The 22206-nt window shown below is 45.9% G+C and overlaps 2 protein-coding genes and 1 long non-coding RNA gene across 3 annotated transcripts; 2 read left to right on the top strand and 1 right to left on the bottom strand.

Annotated features, from left to right (window-relative positions):
* Positions 1–1363: 1363 nt before the first annotated feature.
* LOC108091437 lies at positions 1364–1721 on the bottom strand. Its single transcript, XR_001771392.1, has 2 exons — positions 1666–1721; positions 1364–1604 (listed from the first exon to the last, which is right to left on the bottom strand). It is a non-coding gene; the product is annotated as an uncharacterized LOC108091437 (long non-coding RNA).
* Positions 1722–2888: 1167 nt separating this feature from the next.
* Positions 2889–4359, top strand: LOC108091427 (fork head domain transcription factor slp1). Its single transcript, XM_017190617.2, has one exon. It carries the CDS (start codon positions 2979–2981, stop codon positions 3981–3983), a length of 1005 nt encoding a protein of 334 aa, XP_017046106.1. The 5' UTR covers positions 2889–2978; the 3' UTR covers positions 3984–4359.
* Positions 4360–13945: 9586 nt separating this feature from the next.
* Positions 13946–16338, top strand: LOC108091577 (fork head domain transcription factor slp2). Its single transcript, XM_017190854.2, is given in 3 exon segments — positions 13946–15172; positions 15174–15620; positions 15622–16338. Coding segments are annotated over 3 exon segments (1392 nt in total). The 5' UTR covers positions 13946–14305; the 3' UTR covers positions 15700–16338.
* The last annotated feature ends 5868 nt before the right edge of the window (positions 16339–22206 follow it).

Genomic DNA, 22206 nt, shown 5'->3' with positions numbered 1-22206 from the left:
AACCGGGCGAAAGTCCTGGAGGAGGGAAATCTTGTGGCGTTAATTGAAAATTACATGCACATTGTCTGTGGCCACGGTGTCTACTTGGAATTCGCTTATGCACTCCACAGTTTGCCTGATTCTTCCCCAGTTTTCCTTAGTTTTTCCATAGTTTTTCCATAGTTTTTCCTTTAGCCGTAATGAGGCAGGCGTAGCGCTCGCTCGAAGCGTGAAGCTGGCCAAGGAAACGCCTAAGTGTGGTTTTGGCAATGAAACCATAATGCGAGCCAGCGGGTCCTGATCGCGTCCTGATCACCCAATCAGCGACCACATGCTCTCGGTCTGCTCTGCTCCACGCTCGATTTTGGCCAAGGTGAGCGTTCAAGGATCGCAAATCGCAGATTGATTCGCTCCGGAGCATTATCTTCCCAGTGGAGGAACCTCGAAGTCAAATTCAAAGTCAAGGGAAATGGTATCTTATTTACAGCGATTTAAAACCAATCCTAAAGTATCTAAAAATGTAGGATAATATAAGTATTGATCTAGTACCCCACAAATACCCCCTTCAAATGGGACCTGATAATCTAATTACCCATTTTACCCTGCCATGTTTAAATACATATCTGCAACGTGTGTGTCCCTGGATTTGTGGATTTTCGATGGGGATTAGGGAATTCACAAATCAATTAGTTTTGTCGCGGCTGTCAAAATTATGCACTCACCGGGGAAAAGTCGGAGTCAAAGTCGGCGGAAGGCCTTTCATCTCCTCCGGAGACTTGCAAAAAAGAAAAACTACACAAGTTTCCAACTCAATTAGTGTCTCGGCCAAAAAAAGAAAAGAGGGAAAGAGAAAGAGATAGAGGGAAAGGAGAAGCCGCAAAGAAAATCGAGGCGTTCAAATCTTCGTTTATCCCTCGCTTAGAAAGAAAGAAACGCTCCGCAGAAGAAAGAATAGTAACTGAACCTGCCGCCCCGACAATTGTTGACCGCCTACTTTTTTCTTCTTCCACCGCTATCCCCGTCTCTTTCGCTCGCTTTCAACTTCGCCGACTCCTCTGAGTGCATCATTATCATCGGCAATTGGACTACTGCGTTAAAAGTGCGCTGCCTACTTTTTTTTTACCATTTCAACCATTGTTTTGTTCACTTATTTTTCTGGTTTTGGGCAAAAAACAAAACGGGAGAAGGGAGCAAATTAATAGACAGTCATTTGGAACATGTGTTGTTGCTGCTTTGATTGTTTTGTCAAGTTGTCTAAGATATCAAACGCACAGTGCCGCCGACAAGTATTCGCCCCCTCTCTCTACCACTCCTTCCCTCCTTCCATCTGTAATAACCCACAGCGCTGACGTCTTCATTGTGTCTACTTGACTTTCGCCCGATCTATCCGCTGTCCTCGTGTATTTGTTCAATTGTTCTAGCAAAACATGCCATAAAACATTAAACAAAACCACTTGTACTTCCTTGTTATTGTAGTCGGGGTCCAGTGCCGGTCCACTGCCAACCCAATTCCAATCGAAAACCCCTCCATAGAGTCCGTTTCGGTAGCAAAGTAAAGTCGGCAACGGTTTGATCTCAAAGGATGCATTCCCGTTTGCCACATGAGTTGCACATGTCGTCGGGAACTACTGATAAATGTCAACTCTGCAATACCAATATCTTATAATATTATATTCCGAACTTCACCTTGAAAATATTCAGTATCTATATATTGTATTTTGGCAAGTTCCCTTTAAACCTATTACTAAATCCTGTACTTATCCAAACACAACTTAACTTTGTCAGAGCCAACTTGAAACTTACTTCGTACAAATATTTGGAAGGAACACGTTTTCCAAATATATTAATCCCCAAAAGGATTGCTGGAGATCCACTTTGATTCTGGCGAAGCGCGCCCAGAACTAATTCGCAAATCTGTCGCGAAACTAGAACAAATCCCGCCGCCGAAGGGTTAACCCCTTCGGATTACCTGAGTCCTGCGTCCTGAGCTCCATTGAGCTGTTGAAAATCGTTCCGTAAGCCCAGGCAGGATCTCGTCCAGATAATCCCCGGACCACGAAGGCGACCCTTGAACTAGTTTGGGCGGGATTAGGAGCAGGAGTCTTAAGGAGTCTCGCAGACTGTCGGAAAACTAATTCGCAGAATCCGTTGTCAAATTATAAGTGGATAAAATACTAAATCCCTAAGAGAATGTTCCAGGATAGTGAGTGAAATGATATTAACATAATTCGATTTGGTATACCTACATCTGTTAATTTACCGGTACCTGTGATTGATTGCCTATTGTGTCATATAAAAATATTTATATTTATTTAAATCTGTTTATATCTGTTAGGCTGCTCATTTTCATCTCCACTGAAGTGATTAGAAATGGCCCACTTTTCGAACGCTTCTTGGCTCCCAATCGAATGGCATTATGAATTATAGACATCCTGATTAAATTGCGGCTTTCCGGACTGGATGTTTTTGTTTTTATTCCCGCTCGTTAGTGCAATTAATAGTCAAAACAGCGAGTGCAAACGGGACGCACGGCGAGCAACCCCAAAATCGACCCTGTTTGGATTGGATGTAATGGATATTTTGACGCCGAAGCAGCAAAGACTGCAAATAAACATCCACAAGTTCCCAAACAAGGTTCCATACGCCCGAGTGTACCGTAATAGCGTAGTGTGGAAGGCGAGTGGAACAAAATGGTCACAAAATGGAGGGCGGAGCCTTGTGAAGAGGGTTTAACTGCCTACCTACCTACTCTCGCAGCAGCAGGCCCTCTCGCTCGCACTCGCAGTGCTTACGGCCGCACCCGCTCTTTCGCACTGCGGGCTCTCTCTGTGTAGACTTGGTTCGAGCGCCCGGGGGTTGCACTATAAATAGCTCGATTCGGGGCTGTAGAGAATCAGTTCGAAGCCAACTTTCTTAGCGCAACCATCTCAGCGATCCCAAGTCGTGTGTGAGAATCAAAAATCATAGTTAAATACCAAACATAACAGAACAGAACGAACATGGTGAAAAGTGAAATGGAATTCAAGAGCAACTTCTCCATCGACGCCATTCTGGCCAAGAAGCCCAGCCCGGCGCAACCCATCAAGACGGAGCCGGTGCTCCTCCAACACCACCATCACCAGTATGTGCACCCGTACTCGAACTCCGATGGCGAGCTCTCCGCCTCGGAGGACTTCGACAGCCCCAGCCGGACGAGTACCCCGATGAGCAGTGCCGCCGAAAGCCTCTCCTCGCAGAACAACGACAAGCTGGACGTGGAGTTCGACGACGAGCTGGAGGACCAGCTGGACGAGGACCAGGAGAGCGAGGACGGCAACCCCAGCAAGAAGCAGAAGCTGAGCGGGGGCGGCGACACCAAGAAGCCGCCCTACAGCTACAACGCCCTCATCATGATGGCCATCCAGGACAGCCCCGAGCAGCGGCTCACCCTCAACGGGATCTACCAGTACCTGATCAACCGGTTCCCCTACTTCAAGGCGAACAAGCGCGGCTGGCAGAACTCCATCCGGCACAACCTGAGCCTCAACAAGTGCTTCACCAAGATCCCGCGCAGCTACGACGACCCCGGCAAGGGCAACTACTGGATCCTGGACCCCTCCGCCGAGGAGGTCTTCATTGGCGAGACCACGGGCAAGCTGCGCCGCAAGAATCCCGGCGCGAGTCGCACCCGCCTGGCCGCCTACCGCCAGGCCATCTTCTCGCCCATGATGGCCGCCTCTCCGTACGGCACTCCCGCCCCGGGCTACGGCTATCCGGCGGTTCCCTTCGCCGCCGCCGCCGCTGCCGCCGCCCTCTACCAGCGCATGAACCCCGCCGCCTACCAGGCCGCCTACCAGCAGATGCAGTACCAGGCCGCTCCCGCTCCGCCGCCGCCGCCGCCGCAGGGCCACCACCCCCATCCGCATCCGCATCCGCATCCCGCCCAGATGCAGGGCTACCCGCCGCAGCTGAACGCCGAGCTCTTCCAGCGGATGCAGTTCTTCGGCAAGTTCCCCTCCAGCTAAGCTCCTGGGCGGCCGGCGCCCAACCAAGCCCAGCGCTTTGGATCAACACACCAAGGAGGAACCAGGACACCGCCGTCCCGCTCCATTCCCCGCGAGGAACCCGTGACGTCTAAATGCTGCAGTTTAGCAATTTCTCGACCACTTCGCATCTTCCGCGGGGCCCTCTGCAACGAGTCGACCTGGAAAGTCGATGGCTGCGCCATGGAAGAGGAGCTCTTGAGTCCCAAGGCTCCGGGTCCTAAAGTGAGGCCCATTCCTGCCAGCCGAGGGCCTTTGCCCACCCGTTTTTGTATATATCTTAGGATAAGATTGAATATCAAAAAACTAAAAAAAAAAATAATTAAATGAACAATATATTTAAAAACAAAATTCAAAACTGATTTCTTATTTATCATTGAAAATGGGTTACAATTCAACAATTTTGAACAGCACTTTTTCGGATTTACTATTATTCTTTAAAAACTCAGCAGCTTCTTTCGTTGACCGCCAGCTGCTGTTCCCAGTTCCCAGTCACATCCAGTAAATATTTACCCAGCTTCCTCTGCCGACTGGCTTTCATCCTGATGACTTAATTAGTTGTTTGCTAGCCCGGGCGGCAAACATGAAAATGATTCCCGAAAAAGGCAGAAAAATGCGAGAGGATGAGGCTCGAAATGAGCCATCACCCATTGACTCGATTTTGTTTGGCTCTTTACATGCCCAGTGACAACTCCAGCTGTGCGGGATGTGCCGGGCACCGCAGGTACGATCCTATCCCGATACGATCCGAACCGATGCGATATCCCATAGCCTGGCCGATCCGATCCCTACCCCCTGCCCCCTCAACCCCCAGCCAGGCCATTGTCTAGATCTTTTCTGTCCAGCGAGCACACTTCGCTCCCCAGTCGCAGGCCATTTTTCTTAACTTTTGTTATACAATTTTTCAACTAATATGTGCGCTACACTGGGGGAAATCCCTGGAGAAATTAGAGAACAAATTCAGGAAATAAAATTAATAACTATAAATAAATGCAGAAGCTCCTTGCTTTGAAACAACTAGGATCAGAAGAACCATAAGGTTAAACTAACGTCTTTTTGGTTCCGTTTTTCTTAACTATCAAGAACCCACTTAATTTTTCCCAGTGTAAAACTCGGGACTTGCTTAGGCCTCAATTTGAAAGATGAGAACGTTAAGGAAATTGTGGAAAGAATATGGAATAGTAGAAAGGGCACCGCACCGCACCGACGACTTGGGCGTTGTTTCAGAAATTTCTCAAACAGTGTGTTTTCTGCTTTCGGGTTCTCAGTTCTCAGTGGACGTCTTCATTTTCGAAAATTTCACTCGGTGCGGCGGCTTCTGGTTCTTTGATCACTTGACATGTGTTTGTGTGCGTGGCTTAAGTGCGCGTTGGAGTAAAAGATGTGAGAAAAAGGGAGCATCATCAGCATCAACAAGTTTTCCCCCCGGCTTCCCACCATCGAATCGATTCGATTGACAGGGAAAAATCGAGTAACGAGCCCCGACCGTATCATAAATACTGCGCTTTTCACTCTCCTCTCTCGCTCTTTCTTCCAAAGGCGATTTGTAAACGAAATGATAATTAATATCATCGTTACTAGATTAATCTCCCCCCTCCACAGTCCCCCGGTTCGCCTTCCCCATTTTATCTCCGGCGAGAGACGATCGGTAGCAATTATCATATTTTGTGCGCCCATTTTTCTCCGATTCAATAATTGTAAGTTATTGTGTGTGTGTTGGTAAATCATGTTATTGAAACGATTAGCTGGCAGTTTTATAAGGTGTCAGCTGGGGATCGGGGGGCATTATGTGGATGAGAACGGTGGGGGAACTGCTGGGCTGAAAGTTGTGCAATAACTTTGTAGGTATTATTTGAATCAGGTTAGGGTTACTACATCGATGGTTACGAAATCTTGAGATTTTATTTGAGTAAAGAATGTAGGATGGTGTTAAGAAACAAACAAATTTCTCTTGCCATTTGTAGTACATGTTATTATTGTAATGCTTCTGCATTGTTTATTAAATATAAGCACACATCCCTCTGCTCTTTTCAGCATTTCCCAAAGAAGCCTTTCTCGAACCGAAATCCATCCACGATTCCACATCGTGTATGTACATATTTGGGGTTTATGCTCAGCTTAGGTCGGTGCAAGAGTTAAATCGGTTTTGGCCCACGCCTTAAGCCATCGATTCAAATGTTTTGCATATAGCCCATGCCCTTATATACCATATAGATAGAGAAACTGTTGTGCTCAATCCGCAGATCCGCAGATCAGGCGAATAGAACAATTTGCCGGCCGCATTGTTTTATTGGTCTGCCCGGCTTAGGTTGGCCCGGTTTGTTATTGAAACAGATCGGATGAGCGCATTATATACTTAACACATCGCCTGTGCCCTGGATTCGGATTGAATTCGGAAATCCACTTACCTAAGCCCGGGACTAGCTCTAAGCTCTAAGTCGCTAAATCAGTCCGAGTCCGAGGGACCGGGTTCCTAACTATATCACTTTAGAATAGAATAGAATCGGAATGGGAATGGGAATAGTGGCAGAGAAATTGAGCGAGTAACACGCGCTCGGGCAGAGGGAAATTGAAAAGAAAGTCCTGGCCAAGTCTCCTTCTATTGGCTTAAGTGCTCGACATGCAATTTACAAAGATAACAAGCAGAACCAGGAGCAGGAGCAGGATCTGCCTTACTTATCTTATTACCCGGGTTAAGTGCAGGGATTACGGTGTCGAAAGAGCAACCTCGTGGGTCCTGCGAAAGTGTACGCAAAGGCTCAGGCAGATGCCGAGTCCTGATTACCCAGCATGCAGCTCCGGGACTTCTATTCTATAACAGAGAACCCAGGACATCTAGGACATTCAGGTCCACGGATGCGTGTGCCGCTTGCTACACTTTTTGTCCATTTAGACTGCTCCTGGGTGCTCCTTCTCGGCTCTAATGATTCAAACCCATCGGCTTAGTGCTCGGCCGGGTCTATTTCATAAATATTTTATACATAATCGGTTAGTTGCTCAGCCGCTTTGTGTGTGCAAAGGCTTAAGATCACCGGTGGTTTTTTCACTCGTGGTTTCAGTTGTTCTTCTTTCCATTGTACATTTTATAGAGTTAAATGGAGACTGTATTGAAGACAGAAATACTAAATGTTTGAAAGCATATGTGCTTTAAGATCTTTTCAGAAAAAGTGTCTAAGGGGATGTATAAGAAGAGCTCATAACATTACAATTATTATGCTTTTGCTAATTCGCAATAGGTTGCAATTTTCATACTGATATTAATATTCTAGATAACTGTGTGAAATGTTCTTAATTTATGTATGGTTCCAAAAGCATTGTAATTGGATCAGTCTGGACTAACGATGAGAGCCTTAACATTTGGTAGCCCAGTTAGCTGACACTAAGCAGTGAACGACAGCTGAAGGAAAGTATTGACCATATCGATTGGCTCAACGATTCGCGTGATGAGCCACCACAAGGGTCCACCTCCCCCTCCATCATCTCCAACTGGAAGAACATGCCCCCATCGGCAGAAATGGAATCATAAAGCCATATACAGAAGCCCCGCAAGTATCGGGTGTGTCACCTAGCAATAATGCGAACCGAACTATGCAGAACCCGGGCTTAATCGAACCCAACCCATGGAGAACCCTCGGCGAACCATTCGAACCACTCAGAGTGGCGACCACACAGTGACCACAAAATGTGTTTTTAATTGAAACTGATGTGGCCGGCCACTCCACTCCGCGACTAGAAGCTGATGGGTTCAGATGAGGGCAGCGCATTCAAATATTTATTAATACAATAATTGTTAACCCATGGGCCGCGAGTCGCCCAGTCACCCAGTCGCCCAGTAATCAAATAATGGCAATACAAACACAGCGAATGGGAAAATATTTGAAAATATTTGAGCGACAAATGCGCAAAGCCACAATCAACTGCATTTATATGTGGGCAGTTCTGTAGTGCTCCTTAATTAGTTTCTTTCATTATCTTGGCCTCTCTGTTGACCCGAATTTCAATTAAGTTAATTTACGCCGCCGGCTCTCCTCCCTTCGGAGGGGCAATAAATAAATAAATGTACGAGTATGAATGGACCTAGTGCGATGCGTAGTTCTTTCAATTGAGAATACGAGGGAATACGCTCACAATTAAGCAGAAATTATGAATGAGTAATTACGAATTGCACTTGAACACTCGACCCGTCCAGTTAACACTACTTGAATCGAAGAAATCCCCCCACGAATCGAACCGAACGGAAGTGGGTTCATTCCGGGTTGGGGTTAAGTTCTCCCGGGTGCTTCTCCGCACTCGGATGTTGGATGTTGGTGTCCATCTGCGGTGAAGATTCTGAGATGCGGAGGAAAGTCAGATTGCATGACAAGTTGGCATCTGAACTTTTCAATCCTGCACTTGAACAGCGGAACCGACGTTTAATTGCAAGTGCAGATGTCTTTCAAACAAATTGTGCAAAATTATGGTAAAGCTGCCCCTCTTACCATAATAATCATATAAATAATGGATTTGTGTTTATTCTATCTCTATTACAAATTGAAAAGTTTGCAATTTTAGGAGTTTCCTAGGAACAAATTATTATAAAATAAAGCTGTTTCATGCATGATGTTTTTTAATACCCGTTTTCATATCCTACTGATTTTAATATCCAACCCCCCTCTACTCTCCTAGCTAATTGCTTCCCCATCCCGACTGCTCTGAAGATCCGGCTGATGGAATCCCCGCTCGTTCTGCCTCAGATTTCACACTGATACACTCTGCTAATGGTCTAAACACAACGCAACTCGGCACACAATCAACAAATTAAGCCGGGCCAAGGGCCACAGCTCGGACCTCAATTAAATTGATTTAGATCGCGGAGGGAGCTCTGGTTCCCCAGAAGCCGATCGACTGAACTGACCGATCTCTCAGAGGAAGCTGAGGAAGCACCAGCATAATCAGGCCTTCAAACAACTTCTGACCGATCATGTGTAGCAATAAATCCGCGAAAGTACCCGCAACTTTTGGTCTCTAATGTTCGAGTCTTGCGCGTGACCACTGACTTCTTATACCCTTGAATGGGGGTATATTGAATCGAATAAAATCGAATCTTTTTATACTTTTTACTCCTTTTGTTCAAAACAAAAATAAAGAAATTGGAAACTGTTAAAGCTGAAATTCGAAATAGGTATTTTAAAACACAATAGTGGATGCATAATGATTTTGAATATGATTTAAAAAAAGTTTATGGATCTAAAGGATGAGGTACTAGACAAAACGAATCATTTTAAGGCATAATAATATTATGTAATTTATATAACAAGATTATTTTGTTAATACAACTTTTAATTTTGATAAACTTACTGAAGGGTATTCAAAGCTTCGGTTATTTAATATAGCTATATTTATTTGATCTGCGGTCGCTTGTTGACGCTTGTTGTTGCTGCCGTTAATTGTTACGCAGTTCATTAACACACATCAGAGGGCACCACATCGTGCCACGCCACATAACACCATGCCACATAGCGTTCGTGTCCGGGTCCCTTGATGTCGCACGTATGTGTGAGTGAGCGAGTGCGCCACCCTCGCGTGGCACACGCGACTCCTCCCCACCCCCACGCGCACACCCCCTGCCGCACCACCCCCTCCCACTGACCTTTCCACCAGCGCTAACGACGACGTCTAAGCGGTCGCTGCTGTTGCTCTTCGCGCTGCTGCACTGAGAGAAAAGCTTCCGATTCCGTAGTACATGGGTACCCTTGATATGCAAGAAACCATCTACCAATTCATATTAACTAAATTATATAAATTAAATAAATATACAAATCCTTATTATATTACTTTAAATTTTGGTAATCAGTTCTTGTTTTTCTCTGTGTAGTGCTGCTGGTGCGCCGGTTGCCCTTAACGATGTCGCTGACGAGTGTCGCGTTGACGTTGCCCCGTTTTTGTCAGCGTTTGTGGGTTGTTAATGTTGTTTGATGTTGGTGTTGGCGCTGCGTGAGTTTTGGCAGTGTTTCTCTTTTCGTTAAATGCGTGTAAATCAGTTTATAACACATTGTCAACAATTATCAAGTGTTAGCCACTGGAAAGGGTGGGAGCTTTGGGCTTTCTGACCGATTTGGTGCGCTACATCAGCTTTGAAGTATAAATATGTTTACTGTTTTTAGATGCAATAAAACAGGTATATAAATTATCTGTTCCTTATAACAAAAATTTATTTTACATCAGTACTACAAGTGCGAGCCATCAGAAATGATAAGATCTAGATTTAAAACGAGTTTGGAAACCTGTCAAACAGTGTTTATCCTCAGTGTTTGGTCAAGCAATCCTCTGATTTCATCGAACACTCCACCATATGCTCACACTCCCTCCTCAGATAATCTCCTCCAGAGAATCTTTCAATTGATTTCGCTTCTGTAGCGCACTTAACAACCACCGAAGCTGAAAGTTTCCTTTTTCTAATCCTGGTTTCCGGCTCATCACCCCGCTGTTTTGCAAACCATATGCTCTCGCAGCACGGACCACTGGTCCATGGAGCAACCCCCCAAAAGGGTCCCCCGCTCCCCTCTCCACCCTTCGCCGTACTCAAGGCAACCTCTAGGACACTCATTTGGCTGTTTATTTGCAAAACGGAGCACACGATAACAGCAACAACAACAAAAGTAACAAGTGTGTCCGAGTCCCGGAACTGTCCAAAGACCCGTGAACGTGATTCCGGCAAAATTTGGCCAATTTGCCAGATCCCTTTCCCCGGCGGAAAAATCCCCTTGAAAACGGGTCACAACGAAAAGCGAGAGGAAAACGATTTTTTATGCTGGAAACTGTAATCCTAAATCTCTATCATATTACAAAAACCTAATACAAAGAAAATTGTAAAAATTTAAGGTGGCAAAGATTTTATGGGTTTTTAAAAATATTATTATATTTTTTAATACTTGGTAAAGCCATTTTTTGGTTCAGTGCATTATATTTTGTCAACTGTTGAAAACGCTTAAAACGAAATCAGATGTCTCCGGCCGGTTTAACCCTTTCCTTAATCAAGACCAATTCCGAAACTGAAAATATTTGCATGACTAAGCGACGGCGATTAGGGAGGAGCAAGGACATCGGCGAGGACTCAGCTTGAGGTCCACGAAATGAGATTAATACGCGCTAAGCTTAGTCCCCGTTCCGAGCTGCGAGCTCCGAGGATCGAGTTTCGAGGATCGATCTAATCCTTGCTTAACTCTTTCGAAACGGTAGCCGGAGTGGGTGTGCGGGCGTAGGTAGGACCTCGCAGGATTCCCACCATGTAAACAGACCATATAAACAGCGGAAGCCCCGAACTCAACCCTTAACCCCTTCGGAAACCCAGGAGACGATCCCGGTCCGCAGGTAGTGTCCTGCGATTCAGGGCCTTGTTTGCATGGACCGCGCTGATCCGTTGGACAAACAAGCTAATCCTGCGGTTAAACTGCCATTGAGTCTATCAAAATACGGCACATATACCCGGAAGGACTTGCGCGTAGGCGTTCCTCCGGGGGGCGTGGCAACTTTACGGCGCGAACGGGTTGAGCACCAGCGAATTCCTAAAGGGTTGAGCGTCGCGGATCTATTTCTGCCAAAATATCGAGTCTTCGGGCTGGAACAAAACTAAATGCCTGCTATAAATCTGGCCGATTAGTAAAGTACTCTCGCCCCCGCTCCGAATGAGTGTCCATAAATCCCCGGGATGTAAATCCGCTCGCTAGCGCGGAATCCGAATCCGACTCCTTTTCGGCGTTTTGATCAATGACAAGTTGGTTTTTTCGAGGCTCGTTTTTCATGGGTTTTGTTTGTCCGGGGTAATTACGCTCTGTAGTTTCCGGACTCCCGATTGTCGGGAAGTTCTAAGTCGGTTCTTTGCTCGGTTTGTTTGTTTTGAGTTGTTGATATTTTGAATACTCTCGAAAGGATTTGCCGCGTATATTGCTTCTGAATTTTTAAGCGGGAAGTCGGTAGAATGAATCGCAAACAACTACTCAGGTTTTTTTAATCTATTTGTCTAATAAACGAAGATGGTATGATTGATCCTATACAACATTTTATTTATACATAATAAATTGTTTATGAATTATGTACACCACCCTTATACCTCATAAATAATTCAAAGCAATATGCATACTACATCATAGTATAATAACATAATCAATAAAATATTTGAAAGTGTCTTCTCCCCTAACAAACATCTCTATTATGCATTTAGAGCAAACATACAATTTCCAAGGAAACCCATAATTACCAGTTTGTAGTATCCCCTATTATTTAGTCCGAGTTGCCCATCCATTTAGTCTGTAGACCCCGTCACAGTCGCATGCAAAGCAGCCAAAACAATTACCCAAGGCAGAAAATACAATGGTAAATAATTTAATTGAAATACTGAAAAAACAATGGGGCTACGAGAAATCAATTGAAGAATGTTGGGCGCCATTTTGTATTGACCGCAGAGCAGAAAAGTGGGGACTGCTTCTCGGGGAGAGTTCCCCACTCTCCAGCGGAGAGAGCGCATGTCTCCACGCGGTTATCCAATAAATTGTGGCCACGCTCACACAACCGCACACTCGTGTGGAGACCACACACACACACACAGCCGCAGGGATACAGATACACCAAAACCAGATACCGATACAAACATGGCGTCGTCGTCTTGGTCTTCGGCTTTTTTATGGGATTCGTTCAGGTAAAACACGTTTTCCCCCGCTCCTTTTAGCGGGGTTCGCCCGTGGTCGTGTGTGTTTTGGGATCCAATCGCACGGCCGACGAGTGCACGCCCCCAATTTGTGAAAACAATTATTATGATTACAGCAATGATTTCGACTTTGAGTTCGGTTCCCTTCGGTTAGGGAGGGGTCTCCACATAGTAGCGATGGGTCATGTGGCATGTGTTCGGTGGCCCATGCGAATGCCAGCAGCTGCTATTCCACTTTTGCAGGCGTTCTGGAAAATTCTTTCGAGGAAATTGATTGCACTAAATTACATTTAATTGTCAGATCCTTTTGATTTGCTCGCCAGTTGAAAAGTTGGTCTTCGATAAACTATAGCAATCAATTGTGTATTCAACTTTTACCAATTAGTATTGGAAATGAATTCAGATTGTTTTATAAGCTTGGCAACTGAAAAATAGTCATAAGTAGATGCATTTTATTCCCTAAATAGTAAATCGGGTAAAGAGTACATCTTTTTTTTATGGGAGAGTTTGTATCACTATCCGTTTACTGATAAGAAACGTTGATTTATAAATAACCATTGCCAATACCTATAACTGAAATGATTACAAGCTCCCTTCCACAAATCCCGCCATTGAGACGAATGATCTTAACGATACCCTAAGGGCTTAAGAATCCAAAATCTGAGCACACAAATCTCTGTCCAAATCTAACTGTATCGCAACCCCCTTTTGTCGTTCATAGTTTGCAAACTCGCCGAAAAATTAACGGGGGCAAATGGCAACTGAAACGATAACAACAACAACGGTCCGGGATACAATTAATAATGGAAACTGTGTGTAAAAACAAGAAATACATTAACACCAACATCGAATCGACGGCAGCTGCCGACATAAAAGAGCAAGGGAAAAGAATAATAAGTATACGAAAGACCTAGCGTATCAAAATGCAACCCACAATCCGGAAAAGGGTGACCCATACCATACACCATCTAGCCTTATATATATTATGATCTTTGTATTTATGTTTGTGTGCGGAGCGTCGGCGTTTTTCGTGTTTCATGTCGACGGCAATTAGCAAAACGAATGGGAAAAGTAAATCTGAGCGGGAAAGAGAGCCTGCGAAGGCAGTGAGTGCGAAGGGGACGACCTACCGTTCGTTCCACAGCGCTGATTGGTCGGTTGGAGAACCACCCCCGAGGTTACCTTACAAGAGACCCTGCTCGAAAAAACCGGACCGACTGCGATTGGGAATTATTGGAATTCTCGTTTTTAGTCTACACAGAAAGCCCCAGAGCAGCGGACGTGGAATCGTGTGTTATTGTGGGCCGAGTATTATCGCCGAGCGTCGGTAAAACTGAACGTAACGAGAGAACTGAACGAAAGGGCCAATTTGAAAACTAGTGAATTGGAAAGCGGAAAACAAATCAACTCGAAGTTAAATAAACCAAACTGAGAAGCAGATAAGATCAACACAAAAGTCATAAACGAATATGACTCTGTTTAAATAATAAATAACGAGGTTTTAGAAACGAAAAGTATTACAAATCTCTGAAAACACATATAAGCATAAATAAAACACAATATTTACAAGCCACTGCATCCAAGGCAATGTGGAGCTGTTGATTCATCCGACCCGGACAACATGGTGAAGATCGAGGAAGGCTTGCAGTCCAGCGAGATCAGCGCCCACAGCCCCCACTTCCAGCACCACCACCACCACCCGCTGCCGCCCACCACCCATCCGCATACGCATCCGCATCCGCTCCAGAGCCCCCATCCCGTCGGGCTGAACCTCACCAACCTGATGAAGATGGCCAGGACGCCGCACCTGAAGTCCAGCTTCTCCATCAACGCCATCCTGCCGGAGACCCTGGAGCACCACGACGACCAGGAGGAGGAGGAGGAGGGGGAGAAGAAGTCGCCGGCGAAGTTCCCGCCCAACCACAACAACAACAGCCTGGGCGCCAACACCTGGGGATCCGAGGACCAGGATCCCGAGAGCGATCCCGAGTCTGACCTGGACGTGACCTCCATGTCGCCGGCGCCCGCCGCCAATCCCAACGAGAGCGACGCGGAGGAGGCAGATGAGGAGTTTGCCGAGGAGGATGTCGAGTGCGATGGGGAGACCACCGATGGCGACGCGGAGAGCAAGTCCGGGGAGGGAGGAGGCAAGCCGGAGAAGGACAAGAAGGGCAACGAGAAGCCGCCGTACAGCTACAACGCCCTCATCATGATGGCCATCCGGCAGAGCCAGGAGAAGCGGCTCACCCTGAACGGGATCTACGAGTACATCATGACCAACCACCCGTACTACCGGGACAACAAGCAGGGCTGGCAGAACTCCATCCGGCACAACCTGAGCCTCAACAAGTGCTTCGTGAAGGTGCCGCGCCACTACGACGACCCCGGCAAGGGCAACTACTGGATGCTCGATCCCTCCGCCGAGGACGTCTTCATCGGCGGCTCCACGGGCAAGCTGCGCCGGCGGACGACGGCGGCCTCGCGCTCCCCGCCTGGCGGCCTTCAAGCGGTCCCTGATCGGACCCATGTTCCCGGGATTGGCCGCCTACCCGCAGTTCGGCCAGTTCCTCACCTACCCGCCCTCGGCGCCCAGCCTGCTGGCCAGCATGTACCAGCGGTACAACCCCTTCGCCCCCAAGGGCGGACCGGGCGGACACCCGGCCCTGCAGCCGCCGCCGCACCAGGGGGCGGGGTTGCCGGGGCTGGCGGCGCCCCCCGGTCCGCCGCCCCCCTTTGTGGCCCCGCCCTCGAGCAGCGAACTCTACCAGCGATTGCAGTACCAGCAGCTGTTGCACCAGCACGCGGCAGCCGCCGCCCTCGCCGCCCACCAGCGGCAGCTCTCGGTGGCAGCCGCTTCGGCGGCACAGCCCCCGCCTCTCCACGGCCACCTGGTGGGGCAGCCGCCCCTCTCGCCGCCCGCCCACCTGCAGGGGGGCGGAGGGGGAGTCGCCGGGCCCCTCGCCTCAGCCTCAGCCGCTCATCAAACCCGTCACCGTTGTCTCCCGCAACAGCTGAAGATTTCCGAGGGAAGGATCCCATTCTCGGCAGGATGGGGATGAGAAGTTGCTTAGCCATAAGTATTCACTGTACATAGATATAGCCGCGACTGAGGCGCTAGACGCTTGTAAATAGAGGGAAATAGAGGGGGGAAACTCAAAGAATATTCGGTTAACCGGATTCACGAGAAACCTTTGCAGAGTCAGGAAAACTCCATTGATTTACTTCGATTTTGACACAAAATTGTTTGTTCAAGCAGCAGGATATATGTTAAGCAACAAGCTTGCAAGTATTTATTCCGTTTTAAATTATTTTCCGTCATCATTAAGAAGAAAACCCATCCAAAGCTGATTTATAGCACTTTGAAAATGTTATAAAAATACATTTTATTGCTGCGAATTCAGTCCGCTGAAAACCTGATTCAAAGTAACTCTGCAAAGATTTTTCCACGCGAGTGTTTCTGAGTTGGTAACTTGTTGTCACATATCCACGATATATATGTGTATAATTCGATTAATGATTATCGATACTTAAGCGCTGCAGGCAAAGAACTAAGCACTATTTAATTTATATATTATTGTATATTTAGACACCAAACGAAGCGACGAGAACAGAAACCAATTAAAATTCTATTGAAATAAAATTGAAAAACAGAAATGCGTAAATTAATAATATCTGCGGGGGAGCTTGGGAATTGTTTGTGCCGCCGGGTGTTAAATTGAACTGCAGTGGCCGCTAAATGAATCTGTTGTCGCGACAAACTTGTCGGCAATCGGACAAACCGGAAGTCCTTAATAACTCACAGACGCACCTACAAACTCATGTATGTGTATGTGTGCATATGCAGTTATTGCAGTTGTAAAAGTTGCGCTGAAAGCCACAGTCAAGTGACAATTAAAATTACATTCCTGCGCACACGACAATATTTACATAGAAGGAAATGAAATTGTTTTATTAATCAACTATCTTTGATTTTTGCTTAGTAGTCGCGATGCCTTCTTGTCCCATTTCCTGCTAAAAATAATACTAGTTCGATGTGTTTAAATGAACAATTTCTGCTGATTTCTGCTAATGTTGCTCATGTTACTTATTATCATCCTCGGCAATTCATTGGAATATTATCATGTGATATAAGCTATATCACTGCCATAGATTTTTGCAGAGTACTGACTCATTTAATGGCGCCAGGCGCGATTCCTAGCCAAGTGTCATTTATTAGAAGAAATTAAAACGAAGTTCTCTGGCCCGCGCTTAATAACCACTCATAATTCTTAGTCGGTGTCTGGCGCACCCTGACTGCAGTTCGATCTTTCGACCGATCCACTTGCTCACTCACTTGCCCAGAATATCGGAGGTGATTCATCGGTGGCCCAGGGGTTAACAAACTGCGGCTGGCAACTGCAACTGCACCTTACGCTTAACGGGGCGTATGCGTGATATTCGCATCCATCTAGACGACAATTGCCGCCTGACGTTTCTCAGTTGCACATTTCAATTGAGGCTATGCGAATATCTTAGACGACTGCTGTTCAGCGAATGGGATTGGGAATGCGAATGAGATTATCCAATTCACTTAGTTAGTACTCGTGTTCCTGCGAACTGCATTTGTTGTTACAGTTTCCAATTGCGTTTTGCCTGCTACTCAATTCCATTCAAGTTGCCAATTATGCGGCCATTATTCAATCAAAGTAAATTTATTTGTTTGTCTCTTTTCCACGTAAGACTCTCTCAGGAGGCCCAGACATTCCCCATTCCCCCCATCCCCCCATCCATACTCCCCATTTCTTCAATTCATTCGCCTTGCGCGCCGGATTATTGTCTGTATAAACATCTCGGAATCTCGGAATTATCCCTATATTCCGCCGATTGCGCTCACTATCGCTGATGTCACAGGCAGTTTACTCAATTAACTCGCCAGATCTCTGGCTCTGGGTTTGTTCGTCTGGGGCCTAAGTTCAAGAAACTTTGTGTCGCAAAGAGCGCCGAGCGACGCGCTAACTCTGATTTAGATTGAATGTGGCGCCAGTTAGTTGTGGATTTTGTAATGCTCTTGATTAGCCCATTAGACGAGTAGGAGTTGCCAATGAAAGTGGTGTTGCAACTAATACATAGAGGTTGGTATTTACCAGTTTTTATACAAGAGAGTATTATGAAAATAGGAAAGCATATCCATGCATTTCTTGACATACTTAAAAAATTACGGTTCTGGAAAAGCCAACCCACTTATTAACACCTCGGTCCTCCGACAAACGCCGCGAGCTACCCACTCAACCCCAATTTTGGGCAACCTTTAAAAGGCAGCCAGCTGAGGAGAACCTCTGACGGGAGTCTGACAGGCCTGGGATCTTTTGTTTGACTTGTGGCATGGCTAAACTGTAGTAATTGGATGAGGCGAGACCGATGATCATCGTGGCCAGAGCCAGCATAATGACGAGGGCGATGGGTCCTCGCGATGATTATGATGTGTGTGCAGCGCAACTGTGACTGGCATGAAGAAATCATTTTATTATTTTCGAAATTATAGCATGCAACATCGATACACAACAAGCCGCAACTAAAGCGGCGAGCGTCAGAAGAACAATGGTGGATCGAAGGAGGGGGAACGATGGACGGGGAAGGGGTTTCGGATGGGGGACTAATGACGATAATTGCACACCTCGTATACCGAGTCGGCCCTATTCACTCGGCCCGTAAACACAGACATTAACACCTGACCAGGCCAGCGACAAAAATTTTCTTTCTTCCAGATGCACAGGGAATAAATTCATTTTACAAAAAAAATAAATTATATATTTAATGTTATTTTAAGTTAATATCTCTTTAAATCTCAAATACAATCAAAATCTCTCTCAATAAAATCATAGAATTCTTTTTAGTTTCTTCTGGGCAGTATTCATAAGTTCAGTTGGACATCCTACCACCTTTTTTTTCCAGTGCAAGCAAAGGTGTTTTCCCGACAGTCGGCTCATTGTTATGGTAAACAGTCGCCCGCTCCCCGATTTCCAGTCCTGCGCTGACCGTTCCGCTCTTAATTATAGTCGCGGCTTAATCTGGAGCGGGACAGCTGAATGCTGGAGCTGAGCCTCACAATTGGACAATGGAGTCGGAGGAGCCCATAGGGGGGAGTACAGTACTTTGTAATGCCGCCAGGGGCGGGGGGCGGGGGGCGGAGCAGGTGGTGGCCATAATGGGCATACGTTGTTGGCCAAAAAGCGCACAAGAGTTGCCAAACAAATTCTTTTGTTATTTAATTGTAACCAAATTATTTCCACACGCTCTTTCTTCGCCTGCCGCTATTTTTACCGCGGCCATTGTTCGCGTTAGCCATGTCTGACTGTCGCTGCTTTCGAGGAGATCTTTATCGGCTGAAGTTTACAAATTTTTAGTTCCTAATGAGCGACTTTAAGCATTGTAATTCATGACTTCGGCGGCTGCCGCTTTTTATGTGGTTTTATCTTGTCGTGTTTTTGTTTTATACATTTTCCATTGCTCATGATGTTGGGCTGTCTCTTGGGGGTGTGGTCGCTTTTGAGGGCGTGACTTGATGTTTAAGCCAGTCTTGAAATTGGAATGGCATTCATACTCCCTCGTTTCATGCATTTAAGTTTTGCGGTGGCGATAAACGAATTCCTATCTGTTCATTTCAATAAAAGGTTTCTATATGAATTCGATTTTTATTATCTACATTTTTTTTAAGTAGTTTCTTAAATAATTTTTCAAGATGTTAAATATATAATGTTATAAAAGGAGGGTATTATCTTTACTTTGCTTCAATGTATCCTTTTCTTTTGTATGATGATTGGCACTTTCGCGTTGTTAACCCATGAGTAACTCGTAATACCCTCTACCCTTTGTAAGACCTTAACCCAACACTTGAGGATCTTGTGATCTGCTTTTTCATTGAGGCCAGACATATTAGACAACAATTGGATCGCTTGATAATCTTTCTCTTTGCAACCACAGCAACCTTTCCCGCAAAATATCACTTACTGAATGGCCTAATTCGATGAACTGCTCTCCCATTTAGAGGATAACTCACTCCTTGGGGATTATGCCAAAAAATCGCAACTGGCAGTTGCCCAACATCTTCGAATGTTTAGCAACAGCTATCTAGGACATCTGCAGGAGAAAAGGTCAAGGGATCAGTAAGCCTACACCTCGGATTTCCAATGTTCCAATGTTCCTAATCTGGGCAGCTGGCCAGAAGTTGGCCAATAAGTCCCGGGTAATACGAGGCGAACAAAGAGCAAGGATAATATTTTCATAGGCAAAACAATTGTGGTTGTGCAAGGAAGTGACTTTGGGAACGGGAGGCACTTGCAGCTGCCCAAGTGAATCCGCATCCCATATCCTTTTCCGTAATTTCCTGGGAAAGCTTTCGGTGCATTTGGCAGGCCAAAACACTTGAGCACTTAAAAAGGCGCATAAACTCGATCCTGGCTGCCCAACCTCTATATCTTTTCCCTTTGTATGCAGTTGTGTGTGTGAGAAACAAAACGATTGTTTCAATACGTTGGCTCCGTGCGTTTTACGGTGTTGGAAAACAGACGAAATGGACTCATTGATTCCAATTGACTGATTTCAATTGAAGTTAAGTGTCTGCCACCGTGGCAGTCGTGGCAGTCGTGGCAGCCGCAAACTCGGAGGCGCAACGCCGTCCCAGCCAAAAGCCATTTGCTTTTCACATCCAGGTCGAACGGCGTCGCCTTGTTGACTCTCTTTTCGGTGGCGCGTACTTAACCCAAATAAGTGCGGGGTATATGCGGATTGTGGGAACCTTAGCTGGTCATTTAACATATTATGGGAACACATTTTTCAACAGCAAGAAGCTACAAAGTTATGCTAGCCAGAGTTATCTGTGTAGGGGTACTTTATGTTAAGAACTGAATTACATTTTAGGGAATTTTTAATACATCTATTGCTGACTACATACTGGGTACATAATAATCTCAACTTAACCCCTTGAATTACTGAGTATTTCTTAGTCTCAACATTACCCTTATTTTTTACCAACTTTCTTAGTCATTTTTTGGTCACGGCAGCTGAACTTTGCCCTCTCGTTGGGGGTGAATCCCCTCCCCCTTGGCCAACCCTCGCCGCAGTCGACCTTGTGAAGTACCTTGTTAGCTGTTGGGCAAATGTGCCACACAAGTGGCTCACATCAGCGGGATCGAAAACCGAGAGCGGAACGCACCGAAAGCTTTCCAAGAAACCGCCGAGTCAAAGTTGAGAAAACGCTGCTTCCGTTCAATTGACAATTGAACCCGAACCCGAACCCAAAGTCGAAGTCGAAGTCGAAGCCGAACTCCTGGACAGCCGGAGATCTGTGGAAGTGGAGGTACTATCCGGCAGAGTCGAGTCATCTCAAGTCATGCGCTTAATTTCCCGTTTAAAACGCCATTCATTCAATTAAGCGAATGAATTTGTGGCACGGCAGACGACAGCCCAGTTTGCCTGGAAGACGGGAAGATGGAAAGATGGGATCTCTCGGTTAAGTCTCCAGATCGGATCTGAGAGTCCATCCAGATCGGATCGGATGGAGCATGCGGGTCCGGAGGCGATCTTTTGTGTGCCCCGGGGGCTTTCTTCACTAATCAGACGCGGGTCAAAATATTTACCACTTGACCCTATTGATTTAATTAAATAGTTTCAAGACACTCAACTGTTTGTTGGCAGCGCAAAACGAACACCGCACCGAACACTGAACACCGAACGAGAGAAAATTCAGATGCGGAGCGCAGCGATCTTGAAGATACATTTTTCCCTTCGTATCTCGTTCTGCCTCCGGGCTGTCAACACAGATTCCAGGCTGCCGACGTGTTAATTAACGAGAGAGTTAACTAATTGTTGTTAGCAAAATATTTTCGTAATTCGATACTAAATTCGTGTTCCGCTCAAATTGGTTGCTTGTGGGCTTTTGTGTCGAACAGCACAGCGAGCAAAGCCTTGGCACAGTGGTTTTGTGGTTTGTATCTTGAAGATACTTTCAAAATTTAGCAAAGCTGTGTAGCATATCAGGATGATTATTTAAGTAAGCTTCAAATAATGAGAATCTGGCAAATGAAACGGGATAATAGATGTTAGATAAATATCTTCACATATTTTGTTTGTATGATGTCTTACTTATATTATATTTTTATTATGTATTATTATTTATTATATTTCATTCTTGATTTGAAGCACCTTACCACTGTGCTGTTTTCGCTGTTGACTGCCCATGTCGCAACGCTTAACAGCGAGTGGCAATTGGATACCTGGCTGAATCCAAATACGAATCTTAATCTGAATCTGCGAGTCTTTGTGGCCAATGAACACGGCAGCGGCACAACACAAAAAATCTGCCGATTTTCATGCTTTATTTGTGCATTTCGCGCGCGCGTTTCAGTTTTAAATTCCCCTCCCTTTCCCCCCAAAATATAAATCCAGAATTGTCCAAGATCAAAATGGTTTCAGTTCGACTGGGCAACGCCTAAATGTTTTATTGTTTTTTCCATTCCATGTTTGCAAGCGGCGCTTCAACAGATA

The sequence above is a fragment of the Drosophila ficusphila genome, unplaced genomic scaffold (assembly GCF_018152265.1).
Source record: "Drosophila ficusphila isolate 14025-0441.05 unplaced genomic scaffold, ASM1815226v1 contig_412, whole genome shotgun sequence".
Taxonomy (NCBI): domain Eukaryota; kingdom Metazoa; phylum Arthropoda; class Insecta; order Diptera; family Drosophilidae; genus Drosophila; species Drosophila ficusphila.
This window is presented reverse-complemented; position numbering and strand designations above follow the sequence as displayed.